The 22,048-nt window shown below is 41.5% G+C and overlaps 1 protein-coding gene across 1 annotated transcript in view; it reads right to left on the bottom strand.

Annotated features, from left to right (window-relative positions):
- The window catches only part of SNTB1 (syntrophin beta 1), a 122,487-nt gene that overhangs the window by 30,305 nt on the left and 70,134 nt on the right, over window positions 1-22,048 (bottom strand). Inside the window, exon 3 of the mRNA XM_068182204.1 lies at window positions 11,700-11,907. Within this exon, the coding sequence (XP_068038305.1) occupies window positions 11,700-11,907 (208 nt within the window). The remainder of the gene's footprint in view (window positions 1-11,699; window positions 11,908-22,048) is intronic.

Here is a 22,048-nt window from a genome sequence, read left to right as displayed (position 1 = left end):
CAAAAGACTGGATCTCTGTGGACTTTGGGTTTTTCCATTTGATTTCACTGGATTTTCTGTTTGAAGCTGTAATGGTCTTTCAGCCTTATTGATCTGTTTTCATTGCACAAAGAGGAGGACTGTGTGTGATCTGTAGAAATCAAATTTATTCTGTCTCTTCTTCTCTGTCCCTTACATGTGATTGTTTGGAGCTTACATTAAAATTAAAATTGAAAATGTTTCTTTTGTACTAATCATTGAGTCTAATCCTTCAACTGAAGAAAACAGTCAGTACAAGGATATTGTGCATGGTGGGATTATTTTCTATCTCTCCATAGGGATGATTAGTGAAATACTGTCTCTCCCTAGATTTACAATTGTAAAATCTTGTCCTTTGAGAGAAATGTTGCTTTTGGAAATGACCAGAAACACCTTTCAAAACAAGGAATGCTGGCTGTTTGTGGCAATTCAACAATCAGTCTTAAGAATTTTAGTTATGAATAAAGGAGAACTTTGCTAAAGTATTGCCAAATAAGGTATCTACTAATAAAAAACCACCTCAATGCTCCCAAATTCCTTGCATTGCCATTATAGCCATTAGATTGTAAGCTCTGACAAGGTTAAATCTAATGTTATTCAAAGGCTGTTCCCCAAAGCAGATTTCCTTTTGGTAGTAGAATCACTGTCTTAGTGTTTAAACATTCAGGCTTTCCTCTCTATTTCACACTTCATAAAGCACCTTTATGGTACTGAGGTGGGATTTTTTTTTTTCCCAAACAGAACAGAAGGCAGTTTGTTTTTCCAGCTTTGATTAAATCCTACATCCCACAAGCAGTGAACCTGTGATACTGCCCTACTGTTTTTATTGTCTCCCTCTATTAAGATTCCAGCACGGAATGTCGTTCCTGCAGCCCCGGCGCGTTCTGCTCCGAGCCTGCCGTAGGCGCTCCAGGTCCGAGGTTAATGTGTACACAGCACAACTCATTAGCCCTGCATTACTATCTGAGCCAAAAATCAACGTGATTGATCCAACAATATGTTTGGGCTTGGGACTCAGACTCAAATGAGGTCTCACCAAAAGCAAAGGTCAGCAACTTGGCACAAATTTCGCTGTGCATGGAGAAAGCTTTTCTTCCAAACTATTCATCAGGGAAGGTACAAATGACAACTAATATGGGCCTCATTAAAAATGAGTAAAGGAAATCCCTTGGAGAGGACAAGGCTCCCTTGCTATCAAATTTCTTTTCAGTCCTTTTCTAAAGGACTTTTATTTACGTTACAGTAAAGACAATGTGGAGCTTAAAGATAGCTGTGGGGCTTGGGGTTTAGGAGACTCGTCAGACTAATTATTGTGATGTGCACTATCAATTACTGTCCACTTAAGAAGAGAGGGTAATTCTGCAGGCAGAAATAAATCTTCGGAACTGAAGAATCTGGAGTAAAGGGAATAAAAGGATTTTTTTATCAGCAATATCTTTTTAATGTTAAAACTCCGTTGTCAAAACATTTCCCATCTTAAAATAACTAAAATAAAACAATCATTAATTTAAGAGTGGGAGAGAGAAGAGGAATGATACATGAAACCTTTTCAATTGTGGATTTGTTTAAAGTACAGTTCTTAAAAGGATTTCACCAATACTCAAGAACTTTTGCCACAGACAAGCCCTGAAATCAGAACTTCAAAATATGCTATTTTTCATATGGTATCAGCATGTTCTTTCTTTCTCAGTAACAAAGGGTGTTGAAAATACTATTGATACAACAATTAGACTGTATGAGAAATACTTCCCTGCAGTCTACAGAGTTGCTGTGTTGCAATACAATTGTCTAATGGCACATTTTTTTAAGGGTTCTCATGGTATTATGGAATATAATTTTATTTTTACAGGATTCAATAATAAGGTAAAAGGCTGGAATTAATAATCTTAAGAATTTGTTACATAACCAGAGGTTGAGCATTACAATTGAACTGGATTTGTAGAGTAGGCACTGAGTGAATGTCTTGCTACACCAAAAATTGTAACGCATGTAACTTTTCCCTCTTCACTGTTCTTTTAAAACTCTCTTGTTCTTCTAAAGGTCAATCCCTCTTTCCAACAGAGAACACAACTTCTCCTCAAGATATAGTTAGAAAATCTGTTTATTTTTCTCTGTTAACAGTTGTTCGGCAAAACAGCTTTCAAGGCATATATTGCTCCTGCTTGTACCAGCAGTGCCACTCCTCTCCCACAACAGACCTCCAACGTTAACCAGCTCATCTGTCCTAAAAGCACTTGTGGGGGGAGATAGCACTCCTTTGACTGCAAGCTGAGTGGCAAGCGTGATGGGGCAATACTATGCAAAAAGAGAGGAAAAAAATCCAACTGTTTCTCTCTAAATTAGGGTATTTTTACTAAGAATAGCTCTACTTTTGCCAGAAGGGATCAGCTGAGGGGCCTGGGGGGCCAAGAAGGGCTGCAGAGCAAAGAGGCTTTTTTATGGCCAGTTCTGCTGCTTTCTGATCTATTTATTCATGCCATTAATCAAAAACCTAAAATAGGAGTATTGTTATGCTAAGAAAAAAAAACCCAAAGAAACGATGACTGGGGTGACAGGAATTCATACTGGGCAAAGCCTGAAGGTCAACACTCCCCTAACGGGCCTCTCCATTCCCCTGAAGGTGATTTTTAACTTCAGGAGACAGAACCAGCAAATGAGAACCAGGTAACTTTGAACACAGAAAATGCAGCTTGATGGGAACTTAATGCCTGAAAAATCCAGGATTCTCTAAGACAGACAGTCCCTTTCTTATTACGCTTCTAACATGCAGCCCGTAAGCAGAAAAATCCAGACAAAATGAGCAAACAGACAGAGTGCAAGGGCACAGCTCTTGCAAAACAGTGTTTGCCAGCACCCCACATTGCACTGCTGTGTGCTCAGGGTGGATCAGCCCTGGGGACGCAAGCATGTCTGCTTGGCCCATAGAAGTGAAGTGGGATCCAGGGGCTGAAGGGTGTCCCCAGCGCTGCTCGGGACTGCGGTCAGTGGGTGCTTGGGGCTTTCCTATTGCTCAGACTGCATTTGCCTCACTCTTTGTTTCAGCTGAGTTTGCTCCAAACTACTGCCTTAATGGCAGCTTCCTCACCCTGAATAACCACTCCACAGCATCTCCAAATGGCCAGGATGAGCTCCACACCTTCCTCACCCATTGTGCTGGTCTGGTTTCTCCTACCCTGCATCCCACAGCTGGGCAAGAACAGGTGCTCCCCTTTCCTAACCCACCACTGCTGGCACCCTACTTGCACCAGGGAGAGGAGGCAGAAACACACAGGGGCAGGCAGAAGCAGATCAGTTGTTTTGGCACTTAAGCACTTAAAACAATTAGGAGGGCCACTCTCCACTCCCCCCTGACAGCAGTGCTGGATATGGGTTCAGTAGAGGTCTCTGCTCCCTATGCAACATGTTTTATAAAGGAGGTTCATGTTGCATTTAAATCATGTTTGAATACCAAAGAGCATCACTGCCTCTAATTCCTTCACTATCTTTCTCACAATATTCTCTGTCAGAGGCTGAGAGAAAAAAGGAACCTTTTCCCCAGCTTCTGAATGAAGGGGATCAAAGTCTTCCTTCATATCATACCTGTATCTTTGCTGGTTTTTTTTTTTTTTTTCAAATGAACTGTACTGCAAATATGTTCAAACAGAGGCTTTCTGTGCAGCCCCAAAAGGTGAGATGACTCAGCACATGCACAAGGGGAGCTGGACCCTTTTGGACAGATCAACTGCAGCTGCCAAGGCAAAAGATGGAAAGGCCCAACATCCTGAAAATTTAGCAAAATCTAGGAAGAAAATACCTCAACTACAAAAATCTAGAAAGCTCCTTGTCCAGCAAAATCTAACCTAGCAAAACAGCAGTTCCAGTTTGGGTTATCTAGAACAAAGAGTTAAGTATTCATGCCATAGCAGACACACTGTGCAACATAGTGCCCAGAACCACATCAAGATGTGCTCCAGACCACGGTAGGATGTGGTCCCACAGCTAACACCCTGTTCTGTTGGAGAAACCAAGAGAAACAGCTCCCACACCTCAGGAAGGCACTGAACTCCCCATTTCCTTTCAGCATCCTCTCCCACCTTTCAAGGTACAGCCCAGCGTTTCCCCTCTCAAACCCCACCCCGGGTTTGCTGACCAGACATCTGCAGAGCTCCCTGTCACAGCAGAGCCATGTGGGTCCTGCCTGGGGCTGGTGGCCCCTGCCTGTGCAGGCACAGCTGACAGAGCAGCAGCCACAGCTCGGGCTCAGAATGCGTCCTGACGCAGGGAGGGAGAAGTTAATTAAACTCTGTGGAGAAGAATGATTATAAAAAGGAACTTTCTCATCATTCCTAGGGTTCATAGGAACACTGATAGACATATGCTGTATTTTATGGAGAAAGCTAAGTTGTCTGCAAGGACAGTCAGATCAAAGCTGAGGCAGAGGGAGAGCAGGAAGGATGTGATTACCTCTGCTGGGATCTGACCAGAACTAATCCAGCCCTCATGGGAAGGGCAAGGGGATATGCAGGGCCCAGTTCACACTGCAGCTCAACTTCTGCAAGAGTCATTTAATACCTGAAGGCTACCACAGGCACAACAGTGCTCACTCGCTATTTAACTGTGCTCTATAATTATCTGATAGAGGGGATTTCCTTCACTACAACAACCAACTGTACTGCAGAAATACAGACTTTCGATTTCAGGTCCTTTATGCATTTACCACCAGATTCCTATAATTTCTCATTATTTGCTTTTACATAGTCTTCTTTCCAGTCCCCTTGCAATAAGCACTTCACTTATTTTTATTATTTGCTCATTTCTCATTGGCATGGGAAGAAATAGCATGTGTGTTACCAATAAAGGCAAAGCCTTTGAAACAGTACAGTGAATGAAAAGGCTGTTTTCAGCATGAGTTTTCCTTAGTACAGCCATTTACTGAAGGCACTGAAAGCAAGGAGAGAACGATGTCACTGCTGGTAAAAATGGCCTGTGGAGGAACCTCACTGAAGCTTGGAGAGGAAATTACTCTTCATGCTATTTCAGGTTTACGTCTTTCCTAAGAACAGGCTGATCGTTATCCCAGATAATGAAGACTGTTAATGTAATTAAGAACTCTGTTCTGGTGTTTTACAAAGCAAACAAATAAGTTCTGGAATTAATAAGCTGCAAGGTTAAGTGACACAGGGCAAAACCAGGATTATTCATTTGGATATAAGTGCTCCACAGCAAGTCATTAGTTGTTACTTAAAAGTGCAATTTCTAATTTAGGACACAGATGTTTTCCATTTGAGGTATGTGTAATCTCTAAAAGGTCAGATCAAATTTAAGATTATGACCACCAGAGGTATATTATCAATACGAGAAATTGCATCCTTCTTTAACCACAAAAAAACAGGAGAGCAGGACCAAATTGCCTTGCTCTTCTTCCTGGATATTATAGGTGAGTAGTATTTCCAAACTTCTCTGTAAATCCCTTCCAAATAGGTTAGGCATTTCAGTAATAGCTTTTTTAGCAAACACCTGTTTTTCTAGCAGTTTATTTATCTGATTAAATCATATATTGATTTGTACTGGGTTAACACACAGTACAACACAAAACTTGCTGTAGGCTCAGCCTAAACATGCACGGGTACTTTCCAGGCACAGAAGAGAGACCTAGGGATTAGTATAACCTGGATTTTATTCCTGAAAATGCTGCTGGTTCAGACTGTGCAGCATGATGAGGCAGTCACCTCAGAGAAACAGTCACACATTGCCTAATGAAGCAGCAGCTTCCCAATCCCCTCCTCCGTGCCACAGGTTCTCATTACTTGCCTTGCACTGGGATTTGCCTCTGTCAAAAAACCTGCAGAAAATTAATGGTGTCCCTCCAAAAGTAATGACTTTTCTACCAGAACTGCCACCACCATGATGAAAGAGCTGGGAGTGCTAAGGGGAACAGTGGCAGCTGCAACCACAGACACAGCCATGCCACATTTTTTTAAATGCTGCCTAGCAGATGCTGTGCTTCATAGGAAGGTGATTAAAGTCAGATACTAATAAATAAAATTAGATAATATCAGACATATAATGTTAAATAATGGCAAAATGTTTTAACTACATGGTGGGCTGGTGGATTTCTTGTGCAAGGACATCCTAGTCTCACTTTTACAATTTGGAAATGATATAATTTTTTTTAACTAAAGAGCTCCATTTCTAGGAAAACTCATTTGTCTGTGATGAGAATAACAACATGGCTCTGTTGCTGTCTACTTATTTTGCTAACCTGTGAACATGCTTCCTAAGGAAATGGTAACATTTTCATTTTATACTGAGGAAGAAAAACAACCTCAAATACACTCTCATGTAATTTGCCTAAATCTTGTTTGGACAGCTTGCACATCTCACAATGTTCCTGTTATCACTAGCTCCTCTGAATTAGAGAGAGAGCAGGGAGATAAATGAAATACTGCAATACACAGCTTGATACTGAAGATCACTCTGCTGTGACATGCCTTGCACTTCAGCACTACCACAATGATATGGTTATCTAAGGTTTGAGGAGCCTGTAATATAGTAACACCCTTTTCATTTCAGAGATAGTGTCAGGAGCTGAAAAACAACTCTGGTTCACCATGCTGCTTTGCTTATTTCCCCTCAGGTCTTTTCTCCCCTCTGAAACCCACACCAGACTTGTGGAAGCAGCAACACCCTCGCCCTGCACAGGCAGAGCAATATGAACAGGAACCAAGTGTTGGGGTTAAGAGCTAGTGAGAAAAGCCCATAAGGTCACTTTTTCTGCAGCTTCAAAAATTTACATTCTAAAAGACAACTTGCAGTAATTCCTATTTTTAAGTTTCTCAAAGGAGCTTTCAGATAATTTTAAGAAGTCCACTGCCTGTAAGACATTTGATATCTGGAAAGGAGAACAGTCTCTGGCTGCAGAAGTGCATTTTCTTTCTTCCAAGCCTACATGAAAAGTATCACTGGCACAGTGAGGACAGAGAGAGATGCACAGCTCAGGGTTTTATTTAGTTTTGTTTTTTTTTCTTAACTGACCCAGCTTGATGCTGGCGCCTGGCTGCAGTTTCAGCTGCCCCTGAAGCCAGTCATGCTTTTGCTTGTGTGGCTGACTGCTGAATTGGCAAAAGCTACCTTCACAAAGCCCCTTTTGCCAGAACACCTTTTTGTGTTTGCATTAAAGAAGAAAAAATTTAGATAAAGCTTTTGCCAACAATATTTTTCCCTATTGGAGCAAATGTTACAGAGTGTTAAAATAAACCATGATTTCCTCAGTGTTTTAGCTCTTCAGTTCAGAGCAGAATTTGCTCCTCATGAAGGAACTCAGCGGTAGATGGGTAAGTGTAAGGAGAAGAGCAACCATGCCTGTTTCAGCTCCTCTGTAAGTCATGGGATGTGCAGAAGTATTGAAAAGTGGGGGGGAAGCTGGGGAAGACATTTTTGCAAGGATTAAAAGTATTTCTGGAAGAGCAGAAACAATACACATTTGGAAAAGCTCCTCAATTTAGATGACATTACTAATTTCTTTTTTCTTTAATTTGGTTGCTAAAAGTACCTTTACAGGGAACATTATAAAAATACAAGGCCTGGAAAGATTAAAACACACATGTAACTATTCCCTCATGCTTTGCACAGCTGTTAAATACACAGGTCTTGCTGAAGTGAAAAGACAAATACAGGAAACACAAAGTGATGAGGAGTGCACACACCTCATTACAAACCAGCACTTAGCATTTCTCTTAGTTACAGAGAAGTTTTAGGACGCTGGTGACTAATAAAACTCCCTAATCCTTGGTCAGCTTTAGAAACCTTCCTCATAAGGCCAAGGTCAGGACAAGGCTACTTCCTTAATAACAGAGGGAAGATGGCATCTCTAATGATTGCTTCTGGCTGTTTTTCTCCTTGCCTGTAAGAAGGCCACAGAGAACATTTGCTTTAAAGTGATGCAGAGCTCTCTATTTACCAGCAAACAGACCCTCACTGCCCACCAGGAACCTGAAGGTGGACTTGCAAGATGGAAGTTTCAGGTTGAAGACCACAGTTTTAGTGCTTTCTTCACAGGGAAGTTCAGTTAAGGTGGTAGAATCCTGTTAGTATGCAATGGCTTAGTATCTTAGATAACCTACTATTTATTTTAATGTTACCCACCTGAGGGAGGCTCCCCTAATGAATCTATTTTTGTAGTGTCATGTAGGTTGAAGTTTAGAGCTAAGTTTAGGGTAGTCATATAAAAATATTAAACCAGGAAATAGCTTAATTGAAGCACAGAGTAATCACAGCAAATTACAGTGAAATTTCCATGGGATTACATTTTGCATTCCCCAAACAAGCAGAGGAGGAATTCATCTCACAGTCTTCCCATTCTGCTGAGAATTCACTTTAAGGATATGCTAAGTAAGTAACATAAAATGATGCCATAAAAGCTGTCTCAAAAGTTACAGTCCAAGATGCTTTTGTGACCCTGTGAGAAGCCCGTGCTGGAGCTGGCTCTTGGCAGGACTGGTGGCCCTGTGGAGGGAGGTGCCCACCCTGGAGCAGGTAGGACCTGTGATGCTGCTGGGGACCCGCTGGAGCAGTTTGTGAGGAACTGCTGCCCATGGGAAGGACTCATGCTGGAGAAGTTCCAGGAGGACTGGCTCCTGTGGGAGGGACCCCACCCTGGTACAGGGGAGCAGTGTGAGGAGTCCCCCCTGGAGGAGGAAGGAGCAGCAGAGACAAGATGTGATGAACTGACCACAACCCCATTCTGGTCCACTTGTGCCACAGGGAGGGGAGAAAGGTAGAGAAAATCACAAGGGAAGAAGGGAGGGGCAGGGGAAAGGTTTTTTTAAGATTTATTTTTATTTTCTCATTACCCTACTCTGGTTTGTTTAGTAATAAATTCAATTAATTTTCCCCAAGTTGAGTCTGTTTAGCCCATGATGGTATTTGGTGAATTATGTTTCCCTACCCTTATCTCAACTCATAAGCCTTTTGTTTTCTCTCTCCTGTCCAGCTGAAGAGGGGGGGGTGATACAGCAGCTTTGGTGAGCACCTGTCGTCCAGGCAGAGTCAAAATGACCACACTGGTATTCACAGGGACTTCCACAAATCACTGCAGAATTTAATCTCTTCCCACTAACAAACACAGGTTTTTTCACAAGGAACATCTCTGGTCTCACCTCCCTCAGCTGCCTTGAACACCTCCTCTGAAACAATATAGAAACAGCTGGCATATTCACAGTATATGCAGGTTATCTCTTTCATCCAGGCTGTACAGCCCACAGTCCAGTAAGAATAAAGAGAATTTTACATCACATTTTGCCACATGTAGGGATTTTCTCTACTTTTCAACAGGTCTCCAACATGAGAGAAAGGTGGCAACTTTTGACATCACTCTGTTACTATTGCACAGTAGTAACAGATGGTTTTTAGTGAAAAAGTAAGTTGCCTTTTAAGTAACAATGTCACTGCAAATCTCTCAAGGCCAATTATTGGAAACAGCCACCATAAATATAATGGAACATGCACAGAGCCACATCATGACCCTAACAAAGGCAAAACAAGTTTCACCACTAAATTTAGAAAGACCTCAAAATGGTCCATATTGAGCAATATAAAGTAAGATTTCAGCCCATAAAGGGAAAAAAAAAGGAAAGGAAAGGAAAGGAAAAAGGAAAGGAAAAAGGAAAGGGAAAAAGGAAAGGGAAAAAGGAAAGGGAAAAAGGAAAGGGAAAAAAGAAAGGGAAAAAGGAAAGGGAAAAAGGAAAGGAAAAGAAAAAAGGAAAGGAAAAAAGGAAAGGAAAAAAGGGAAGGAAAAAAGGGAAGGAAAGAGGGGAAGGAAAAAAGGGAAGGGAAAAGGAAAGGGAAAAGGGAAGGGAAGGGAAAAGGGAAGGGAAGGGAAAAGGGAAGGGAAGGGAAAAGGGAAGGGAAGGGAAGGGAAAAGGGAAGGGAAGGGAAGGGAAGGGAAGGGAAGGGAAGGGAAGGGAAGGGAAGGGAAGGGAAGGGAAGGGAAGGGAAGGGAAGGGAAGGGAAGGGAAGGGAAGGGAAGGGAAGGGAAGGGAAGGGAAGGGAAGGGAAGGGAAGGGAAGGGAAGGGAAGGGAAGGGAAGGGAAGGGAAGGGAAGGGAAGGGAAGGGAAGGGAAGGGAAGGGAAGGGAAAGGAAGGGAAGGGAAGGGAATGGGAATGGGAATGGGAATGGGAATGGGAATGGGAATGGGAAAGGGAAAGCATTTGAATGGGATATTGTGTATTAACTGTAAGAAGAGGAAATTCGTAAACCAGGAGCCATGTGTCCACTTAAGATGATCTGTGAATATTATACTTACAAGATCTCTATGATCTACTACAGAACAGTTACCCTTTCAGAGGAAAGCATTTTTGCAACAGGAAAAGCCCCTTATGTCCAGCTTTTTATAGTTTATAGAAATACAAAAAGGAAAACAAGATTAAAGATCCCATGGCTGTATAGTTTAATACTGCTAAAATTTACTTACCAATCCTTTGGTGTTTTAATCCCAAATTATACCCCCAAACTTTTACATTTTCTACAGCACTAAGTCAAAGAGTTGTGCTGCTGTCCCCACTCTGACAGCTTGAAGGGAGGGACAGGAAAAGATACAGAATCTGCCTGAAAGGCTTGGCAATCTTTGTGTCACTGCAAGTGGAGTAGAGTGACCCAGGTTTTGCTAAAAATTAATGGTGTGCCTTCTTAATGGACACTAGATAGAAATACAGCACCTGTGCCTGTCACTTCCATATTTTCATCTATAAAATCTCAAAAAGAGATCAAACATACTGCATTTTTTTTCAGGGCAGTTACAGTCAGTTTTGCACATCTGTGCTGGATGTACAGGTTGAAAGGGCAGTGCGTACACAGTGGCCATTTTTCCACACCCCCCAGCTGGAGGGGCAGAGATGCTCTGAATGGCTGCCCAGGCAGTAGATGGATGAGAATTATTTCTAGGCACAATTCTAACACTGCTACCATAGCAAATCCACGCTTATCAGTTATCAGTGCCTAAAATGAGTTCTGAGACTACTGATTTAAAATCAGATCATCTAATACTGATACCACCCCTGTGCATTCATGGATTATCTTTCCACAGGTCAACAGATCACAAACTACTCTTGAACTGACACCGGCTTTTCTCTGTGCATAAAACATTTTAAGACTCCAACTTTGAAAGATGAGCAAGAGCTGCAATTCCAAGCTCAGGCTGATAGGATGCTCATCTCAAAGCAGGGCTACAATTAAAGAACAATCTCTCAGCCTTTATGAGAAGCTCCAGATCATGCCCAGCTCCAGAGGCCAGGCACAGCAGAGGGGTGGCCCATGGACCAAGTAAATAGGTACTTCCCAAGCTGGGAATCAAAAGCGACAACTCATATACATGATGGGAGTTGTAACAGCAGGTGAACTCAAGGGCTGGTGTCAGTTTTAGTGACTCAAGTCCCATCCTTGAACTTGATATGAGACTTTTTGATCTCCCAGGAAAGTCTTTGTTAATTGGCATGTAGAAGCAAAGACTATGGGGACATTATAGTTTTCTGCTTGATTTTTTAAAGCACAAAAATTGGCATGTTAAGAAAAGAAAGGTCTTCAAGGAAAGATAAATCAAACCTCAGAATCTCATTTAGTCTCTCTACTTCCAGACAAAGTGAATTCAGGAACATAGAATAAGAGATAGAGAGCTTAGAAATGAAAATAAGAGTGTTTTCATTACCTTTTCTGCAAGCCAGCCTAGATGCCTAATCTCTCGACTTCCAGCAATCCCTGTTTTACCCAGTTGGTCTCTGACCTCTGCAATCACCCTGGGGATGAGCTCATTGACACTGGAGTGGATGGCATTGAACCAGGCCTGGGCTGTAGCCGAATCCTTACTCCTGAGCACCACGGTGTGCTTGGCATCAGGTGAATGAACTTCAATAATTCTAGAAAAATGGGGGAAAAACATTATGTTCATTCATATACTAATAGGCAGCTAAATTTATTACCTCATTTAGTGAATGCAATGAGTTAAAAAGCATACTAATATTGAGACCTAGCACTAAAATCTTACCTTTAAAACACCTGAACAGAGTAGGGTCATCTTAACTGAATCCAGGTCTCTACTGGCATTATGATAACATCTTTGAGAGGGGGATTTGCCAGTGCTGACGCAACCCCACATACAGCATGTCAATAGGAGTTTTGAATATAAAGGCAAGAGGAGCATTCACGGACATGGACACGCTGTGTCCATGGTGGCACTTCTTCAGTATGTGTCACTTCTTCTTCCTCTTCATCAGTGTCACCCAAAATTTCACCTTCAGGCCAGTTTGCAATTATCTCCAAAATCCCAGCACAATTCAGTTTTCCCATACGGGTGCACTGTGTGATGAGAGCAATCCTTTTGCTCCATTGGTGGCATAGTGGGTAGAGGGAACCTTTGCTTTGAACATCCACCCCAGCACTGGTAGTCGGGGTGCCACGACGAGTTGTACTTCAGTGCAGAAACACAGACAGCATGATGACTCTGGAGAAGCCAGGGATAAGCTGCTGCTTTCCTTAGCTGGTTATCATGGCACTACCAGAGCTTTTCAGTGTGTTTATTTTACACATGCAGAGATAAATTAAAATCATCCTCATGCCAAACAGAGAAATTTTCCTAGGATTTTTCTGTGGTTTCAGTGATACCACTACACATTAACACAGACATAGCACAACTGGCCTTCTCCAGGAGTTACCAGCATCCTCAATGCTCCACTTAGATCCTGCTAACAGTGGCAACAAGAAGTGCTAACAACAATCATATGATTGCTGCTGACAGGCACCTTTTACAGATTTTCAAACTCCTGTAAAAGGAAATTAGTTTTGTTTCAAAGAAAACATTCCTACTGGACTATCCTGTGGGTGTCCACTGTGGTTTGAAAAATACAACAGAACACAGTTTTCAGGAAAATGAACCCTGCTCATTTGTGGTAATGGTAGTGGTAATGGGACCTGTGCCAACACCTTTGCTAACAACAACAAAAGTGCTTTGACAGGCATCTTCAGCTATTTTAGTTCTGTTCTTAGTGAAGTTTTTAGTTATTAGTGGGGCTTTGTGTGCTCTTTATATCTTTGTGGGCCATTTTACTTGAACATCTGGTAAATAACCCACAAAGTAATAGCCTGTTTTATCTTTATGTGGCAATTATAAAACAAAGCCCTGGTCATTGCCCATCACTCAACTCTGTATCACATTTGTGCTTTTTTATTATAAAAGTACAGTGACAGACCCATATGTTACCCTCCCAAATTCAATCTGGGATCTGAGCCTAAGCATGTACTTCTGTCCTGGGTATGGCTGCCCAGTCTCCTTTCTGCAATGACTCTCTCCCAATGACTCCTTTCTGCAGCAGAAAATTAATTAGTTCAGTGGAATTTATTCAGGTTGAAGTTCGAAACAGAACTGTAATGCAAATATTTGTTGTGCAATTACAAAATCCAGCAATTTGGAGCTTAACTAACAATTAAGAGGTTTAAATTATTTGGTTAAACCAGAGCAGAATCGAGAACAGAGGGTGACTCAATCTGCACAGCTCTCTGGAGCTCAGAGAGGAAGGATCCTTGGTTTCATGTTTGTCCATTTTGAGAAGGGGAGGTTTCCACATAGACACTGTTCTAAATATAGAAAAGGTCATGATTTTCCAAACTCAGCAGCTGAACTGTTCAGGGTCTTAAATCACTGGATAGCTTAAGAAGTGGCTTGATTTTTCAGGAAGCACTGAGCCAACACAGTAATGCATGTTTCCTCAGTAAAGCTGCTGCAGTTCAGCACTATCTGAAAATTAATGTTCTTACTTAGCCACTCCAGGATGCACCAAATTTTCAGTTTCAAGTACCAAAGCAAAATACATGATGGCAGTCTTGTGAACTAGAAAATTATATTTATAGATAGGCACATTCCAAATCACACTCCCATTTTTTCTGAACTGCTAGAAACAGCCATCTCCTTCATGGTTAGGATTTAGCCATTTGTGTCCACAGATCATTACAATAATGCACAGCTACCGTACTCCAGTCTGTCCTTCCATCACAAACACAGCTCTCCTGCTGCTGAGTCCCACTGTGACTCTGAACTGGAGATGGAGTGTGTTCTTGTAGGCAGCCACCACCAAAAACAAGCTAGACAGGCTTGGATTTTCAAAATACATTGTGGTAATCAGTGAAATGTTGCTTATTAGTTACAGAAGTTTTTGGCAGGAGATCTTACAGCCTTTCACAAATGAGGTCAGTGACAGCATCCTCATTTCACCTACAAAAAACCCAGAAAAGTGAAGAACCCAGACACGGCAGGGAACCGGCCAGGACCAGCAATCAGGATTTTCAGTCCTCTGTCCCCCATTTTATTACTTCTTTTAAAAACAAAAATTTTTTAGACAACACAGCAGTACTGTGCTACATTTGAAAAATGTTAACACACCATACAGATTGTGTGAAACAATGCTCTTTACAAAGCCTGTGGTTTCTACATGGGGACTTCCACCTACAAACTCACTGCACATCATGAAGTAAACAAAGTGCTGATCACAGACTCTAAAGGCTCAGAAGAAAGTGCTGCTTTTTCAGTTGCAAAGAAGCAGCAGAAAACTTGTGTGATTTCTTTATAAGTTACACTTGTACCAGGTTTTGACTTTAAAAAATAAATTATTGAGAGCTGAAAGAGCTTCCAAATGGGAACTTGTTCACCTCCAGTTTGTAAATTCTTCCTTCAAACAAGTGGATTAACATACAAACAGGTATTTTGGTACTTGGGCCTTCATCAAAGTGTATTTTCCTTGATGGTGACTATTTAAGTATTTCTACAAGAGTTCTATCTCCTAAAATAATGAACATTTAGACAGTTGTCAACAATTCTGTTTAAGGGGTTCTAAACCATGCATATTCTTTCTAATATCTACATATTCAAATGTCATATCAAAGTCTAAATTCTAGTATACATATGCATACACACATACTGAGCTGTGCTTGCAAAAATACTCATCCCTCAGTGACTTGTAATAGAGCTAGTTTGGGAATGATTGTCAGTCACCAAAGTGTGATGATGATGCACTAACGATTGCAGAAAGTTTTCCTTGTTCCATGAGCTGAGTAACAAGATGACTGGATAATACGACTTACACTTCTCAAAACTTAGTTCAAAACAGGATGCTGCTTTGACCACGCTGAAAAATATTCTTTTTATCCACAGCACTTGTCCACTCCCAGAAATACATCTGCAAGCATCATTCCTTAGCAAGCTGCTACATAGGCCAACTTTTATCTACACATCCTGAAGTCTAAATCCTCAACTGTCTGAATTCTGCTACTTGGCAATTGCTGTAAGATCTCGACCAGAAAACCTTAGGAAACCAAGCTTGCAGATTTCTACCAAAAGCCCAGGACTCCTGTCTCCACAGTCAACTGGGATGGAGTTACTAAAATAAACTTTAAATCTTCCCGGAAACCCATGGGCTCTGACTGCAATCAGACGCTGAAAGTGCTGCATCCCTATAAACTCTTTCCTCTTCTGCCTTTCAGCCCACGCTGCTTTGATTCACCAGTCCAACTGGATGATGCTTTCTGTATAGCAGCTGACTGATGGCATTTCCATACTTTCTGAAAAGAAGAAAATACCAGTGACCTTAGTAAACTCCAAGACTAAGGCACTTAAATGTTTACAGCAGTCTAGCCATTATAGTTTTGATTTGTTCCTTGGCTAAACTGACCACCTCTTGCTGACTTCTGTTTATCTGCAGTTCAGTGATAAAGTTCCCTTAATTCCCCACTGAATTGAAATATTTAGGGCAATGCCACAGCTGTGTTTATTCTCACACTCCACCACAGTTATGTAAATACTGCATATGGAGCTGTTGCTGATAAAGCCCATACCAACCCAAAGGAATTATATGCTGGCTCTAGATGACTGCCAAGATGCGCAGCATCTCTCCAGCTTGGCAATGCATATGAATGATATCACATTTTTTCAGAGATCATTTGGCAAACCTTATAATAAAAGGGTAATTTTCTCTCTCCTTCTCAAAGATCCTCAGTGAGCTGAGGAGTGTTTCCAGCATCCCCTTCTCCACCCGCAGAACATGGGGGTGACACAAAACCCAGTGCTTCCAAATGCTGTAACCTGGCACATAAGAGGAAAACTCCCTTCCTCTCGTCATCAGATTTTCTACTTCACAGAAGATCAGAAGAAGTTGAAAGCAAATGCTTGGTAGACCATACTCATTCAGCATTTGATAAAGCTTCTTTCTGTAGGAGTGTTCATTATCTAAGAAATACCTTTTATCAAAACTCTTGAAAGTACTTCTGCCACCAGCATTGGCTCAGGACCAAATCAGGCACTGAGTTACACTTCATGACTCTTCCTGGGTCAGATTATGTATTCAGTGACTGATTAAAGTGTGGAGTAAATCCCTTGAAGTTAATGATAAGCTGGAGCCAGAGTTATTCAAGTCCATCACACTACTTTGATTTTGCCCTGGCACAGAGAGGAACAAAACAGTCTGTCACTGACTTTGCAAACTTAAAGATGAATCAAAGGCCAAACTGTTCACTCTATCTCTTCCATCACTCTCTGCACATAAAACCACAGTAAGTAATTTTGTTTTTTTCTGAGTGTACAAACATAGGAGCCTTTCCAGGAAAAAGGGGGATTTAGAAGAACACAATCTGATTTATATTTAAAAAGTTGTAGGTTTTATTATAAAATAAATTTTTAAAAAATGTTAAGGTTCTTTTGAATTCTACATGCAGCACCAGGAGATTAACCAGGAACAGAATACATTAAAATTAAGCAATGGAAACTTTGGGCTTAGTCTGCAAGGAAAATATTCCAGAGAGAGACTGTTAGGCTTGCAATGAATTCCCCAGCATACTCTCTGAAGAAGCACCTTCATTTGATGATCCTAAATGGAGGTAAAAGCAATTTTCCCAAGCAAGCACTACTTCATAATCAAATGGAATTTTTCTATGTGAAAGGCTCTCATTCCCCTTGCTGTCAGAAGAGTACTTGCTGTATTAACAGTTACTTGGTGACTTTCAGCTTACAGTGCTAAAAACGATGAACATACTTTCCTGGGAGCTGGACTAGACTGATGTCCAACCAGAGGGTGTATATATATTACTAATGAGCTGTCACAGTTGATTTCATTTCCATTTGCCACCAGCTGGGCTTTAATACAAGGGATAGCAGAGGAGTCATGCAAGTAAAGAAAGGATTTGTTTCTGCAAAGGTCTTGCTCACATCACTGCATGCAGATGCTGACCAATCTGCAGAGACATCACACACTGCCTTCTCCACCCAGAGCAGCCACAAAAGTAATTAAGTAGTTTTTAAATGTATATGGATATTAAGGAGCAGGACTCTTACACAACAGGGCCCAAAAGACCTCTTATATTTTACTTTCTTGATTTATTCTTTTATATTCTGGTTGTAATTGTACTGAATATTGGTAATCCAGGAATATAGAGTTCAGCCTTCTTCACAGCAGATTCAGCATGAAACAACAGCAAAAGTGCTGTTTCAAGGAGAAGTTGGGGTCAATTATTTCGGGGAAAAAACCCACAAACAGCATTTTTTCATAGAGATGTCAGGTATTTGATTTAACTTTAGAAGACGCTGAAATTTTAAGCACAGAAGAAGTGACTGGTATATTCAATACACTGACCAGACCTCCCTGAAGCAGCTGTTTTCCCTGAAGCAAACCAACAGCCAAACTCAAAGCAGCAGCAGCAAAGCAAATCTTCTGCAGCTGGAACTGTGTCTGGGCTTGGCAAAGAGCTTACAACTGCAGCTGGTACTACTGGGAAATGACCCCTTCAAATTGAGAAGAGAGTGGAGGGTCTCAGACTGCTGCATAAGTAAGAGATCATGGGTTTGGAGATGAATTAGCTGTCTTCTGAGAAGGAATGCCACTCTTGCTGTTAGCAAGTGCTGTAGTACGACCCAGGGGAAAGAAAAGGATGTGATCCACAAGCGTGGGTGAAAACTGATATAGAAACAGGAAAAATTAGTAGGGCTGCTGACAGATCAGCTCTGTCTTGTGGATGAGTTGTCACAAAAGAAAGTCTTTCTGGAAGAAAAAAACGGCAGGTCCACCTTTTTTAGCAGGGTATGTCTCAATGTCTCATTATGTTATTGATCTACTTTTTGGCTTCCATGATAAAGAATCCCAGGGATCACTGCTTACTTGCCAAGTGAAACAAAACTGAAGCCAGGCAACCACGACTACAAAGCCACAAATTCCTTCTGGATTAATTACTGGCCTCTGAGTGCTGTGGGAAGAGGCAACACCTGGGAGCCAGTCTCCCAGAGATACTGCCAGCTTCTTTGAGGACAGTGTGCATGGCTCACCTCCTGACACTTTCATGACTGGCAGTAGACCCATCTTCCCATTGAACAGACACAGAAACTGATGGAAAAGCTGTATGTAAGTGATGAGAAGAAGTAGCACCTTCAGCAAAATTCTTACTACAGTAAAACAGGAATTTCCATCAGCAGAAACACAAGAGAAAGCAAGCTAGAAGTGACCAGAGGGTATTAAAATAGCAAAGTATTCACACACAACCTAAGCACTAAGGACCAGCTTCAGCATCTAACAACTCTGAGCTGGGGCACCTCTGCTGGCAGCCCACCACCAGGGCTCACACGGTGATTGTCATTTGCTGCCATTCCCATGACTACACAAGGTGCAAGAGAGAGCAACTTTAAATACACCAGCTGAAAATCCTGCTCCTTAATTACTGGCAGATCAGGCCAGATCAGAACTGTGAGACTGAAATCCAACTTGCAGATGGGTTGGTAGGTGAGGGAAAGCCCAGCACTGAGCACAGGACAGCAGCCAGGAAGGAAAAAGAGCCTTGAGGTTGTCACTCTCTCCAAGCCATTACACAATGACTGTGGGGACTGGGAGCATAGCAGGAAACTGAAACCCCTGCACATCAACTTTCTTTTTTGGGAGATCTCAGGGGTCTGTAAACTGCTCTTCAACATTATTTAGCAGCAGCTTGGGTGTCGGCACTTACATACCTTTACATACAGATGCACATAAAAACATTATTAACTATTTGTTCTCCTCTTCCCTGCAGCACTCCCACTGCTCATCCTTTCCCTTTATTCTGTGACACATTTCTTGGAGCAGCTATCTTTCTCCATCTTTTCCAAGCTTTGGTTTTTATTCTTTTTTACAAAAGTGTTTGTTAAGTAAAGTCTGCTGCAGTCTTCACTCTCTGGGTTTGTTGCCCTGCCTTGCTGGCTTCTTTTTTAATCATTTTTTCTTCATTTGTGCTCCTCTCTTCCCTCCTTGCATTTCTCAAGGCAGTTCCTTTTTTTCTGTTTCCCTTTACCTGATTAATTTCCAGTTCCTTTGCTCTTATTTCCATTTCTCAGCTCAATTCTTTACAACTGAAGCTGATTGGAAAAATCAAAATTATTTTTCAAAATTCCCCTAACTGAAGCAATGGCTTAAAAAAACCCAAAATGCAACATGAAACCCCACCAGCATATGAGGGTTTTTTTTTTTTTCATTATTTAAATATTTTCACAGGAAATAAAGACTTTGGTTAAAAGCTTGTTAATCAAAAATCCAGCTGAAAGCTTTCTTCCAGCCTTAGTTACTGCCACCCCCTCATCACTCACATCCTTCCTCACCACCCAACTCACAGTGACATTTTATTCCTGTCAGGTCATGTTCACACATAGACACACACACACATACACAAAGTTTTATTTATAGTTACATATATGCATGCATGCTTTTGATTTACACATGCAAGAGGTTTAACCATTCCTATTTGATTTATGCTGGAGATGGGAAGGGCACCAGGAGCTCACCTGGATGGCCCAGAAGGATGGGGAAGGGAGAAAGTCCCATGCCATTACACCAGGAAAAAAGATTCATCTTTTTTTTTCAAGAAAATGAGACATGCCTAGTCTCAGATTCACCAGGACCTGCAGAGATTGAAGGTCAGTCATGACATGCTGTAACAATCCAGTTCTACACTGGTATCTCAAACACCTTGCAGGAAAACTATGGGGTTTTCACTGCGTCCCCAGATCCTGGTGCATCTCCCAGTAATTCAGCTCTCAAGCCATTACTCAGAGGCTACAGCAGTCTTTAGGACAGTAGAAACCTATTTTAACATAATTTAACAGAACAAGAATTAAATATTTAAAAAAAGAAAAGAGTTATGAAGTTCACCTTAGTTTTGTGATTTAACTCAAAAAGGCAAAAATGCTTATCTTTATGGGAGGGATAGTCCTAAAGAAGTATCTGATCTCAGTGGCATTTCAAGAAAGATGAGAAAAAACTGAGGCTAACAGAAAAATTGGTATGACCCAGACTAAAACTGTTTGGTTTGTGGGGAGTTTCACAAATTATAGAAAACAACTATTTCGCATAATGAAAAACAAATTTAAAATCACTGTTTCTGCCCAGAGGCTTCAGAGCTCCAGCTCCTACAGGTTTAGAAAACTGCCCCTTATCAAGATAGTTGACTGCAGCTTACAAAATGCACCAGCAATTGCAGGGCTGCCCAAAAAGCAGATGATGTAGATGACAGAGAACTGTCAGACAACAAATTATAGAACCATTAATTATTAAATCTATCAGTTAATGAATTATTAATTGTAGCAATTAATGACTTGCCTCCAAAACACTGTTATGAGAGAAAAAATGCAATGTTACAGGTCCCTTATGTGACAACCCTAGCCCTGAATGCACCAACCCTGGCTACTGAGAAGGGTCCCACAGCCATGCAATGTATCGAGGAGGAAGAGGTGGCCTTCCCCATGACCCATTCCACAACTCCACTCCAGTTGCCCATACCCCAAATTCTTCCCTCTCCTACCCTCAGAGTACTGAAGGGGATGCAGCCAGCACCTTTTTACCTAAATTACTTAAGTTCTCTCAGCTTGTAAAGACGCAACAGTAGATAAACCTCAGGTGCTGCCTACTTGTTCATCCCTTCCAATAAAGAGAAGATTTTGTAAGCAGATTAGCTGTTACAGAACAGGAACACAATAAGGGACATCAACTTCACACAAAACCTGGATTTGGATCCATTACAGTAAAATAGTTGGAAGCTAAGGTGCTAAGGTTAAAAACACATTTTCATCGTGACTTTAAATTCACAGCCTTTTGTGGGCAAGGCTGTAACAGACCAAGCACACTGTGATAGCACAGCAGGGTGATTTAAGGATGAGGGGAGAGTCAACCAGAGTTTCACCCTGAGTATCGTCACTTTTGTTCTTTTCTGGATTTGAATTAAACTCTTTCAAGTTGCTTTACTTTAATGTTGGATTGTTGATATAGTAATCTAAGGAGATAATAAACACAGCCCACCAGGAAAAAAACCCAAATGCTAACAAAAATTCTTGATATAAATCAGACTGACTCAAGCATGCTCAATGACTTCTTCAAAGGACTTATTGATATTCATACAGTAAAACATGTCTGTACCAATAATGATAATTAACTGCTATGTGCCTTTCATCCAAGGATCTCAAGCTGTAGCTCACAACAACACTATGAATTAAGTATGGTCTCTGCATTTCACAGAGGTTCTACAGCCAGAGAGCAGCACACAAGGAGGAAAGTACAAATTCCTTGAGGAGATGTGGAGGGCAACTTTTAATACTGGTAATGTGCCCATTCTATATCTTTATCTATGGTCTATCCCCCATGCAGACATAAGTTATTTGTCCTTCCTTGCCAACCTACAACATACAGTAACAGAGAAAAGGCCCCAGTTTCCTAAACCAGAGCCCAATCCAGCTAAATCTGTACTGTGCACTAGGGAAAAAAAAAAATTCCCACCTCCCCAGGAAGGCCCACAGAGCTGCAGATGTCCACCCAGGACTGGCACAGCTCCAGCGTGTCAGCAGTGCCAGCACAGTGGTGGAAATGGGCCATCACGTCCTTACTCCTGGGTGCAGGGCTCAGCCTTTGCCCAGCACCTAACCCCATCTGGGCTCGCTGCTGCCATGTCACTGACTATGCTCAGTGCTGTCAAACTACCTCCTAAGAGGCAGAAAACAAGGTAAGTGTGACCTGT

The sequence above is a fragment of the Anomalospiza imberbis genome, chromosome 1, assembly GCF_031753505.1.
Source record: "Anomalospiza imberbis isolate Cuckoo-Finch-1a 21T00152 chromosome 1, ASM3175350v1, whole genome shotgun sequence".
Taxonomy (NCBI): Eukaryota; Metazoa; Chordata; class Aves; order Passeriformes; family Viduidae; genus Anomalospiza; species Anomalospiza imberbis.
This window is presented reverse-complemented; position numbering and strand designations above follow the sequence as displayed.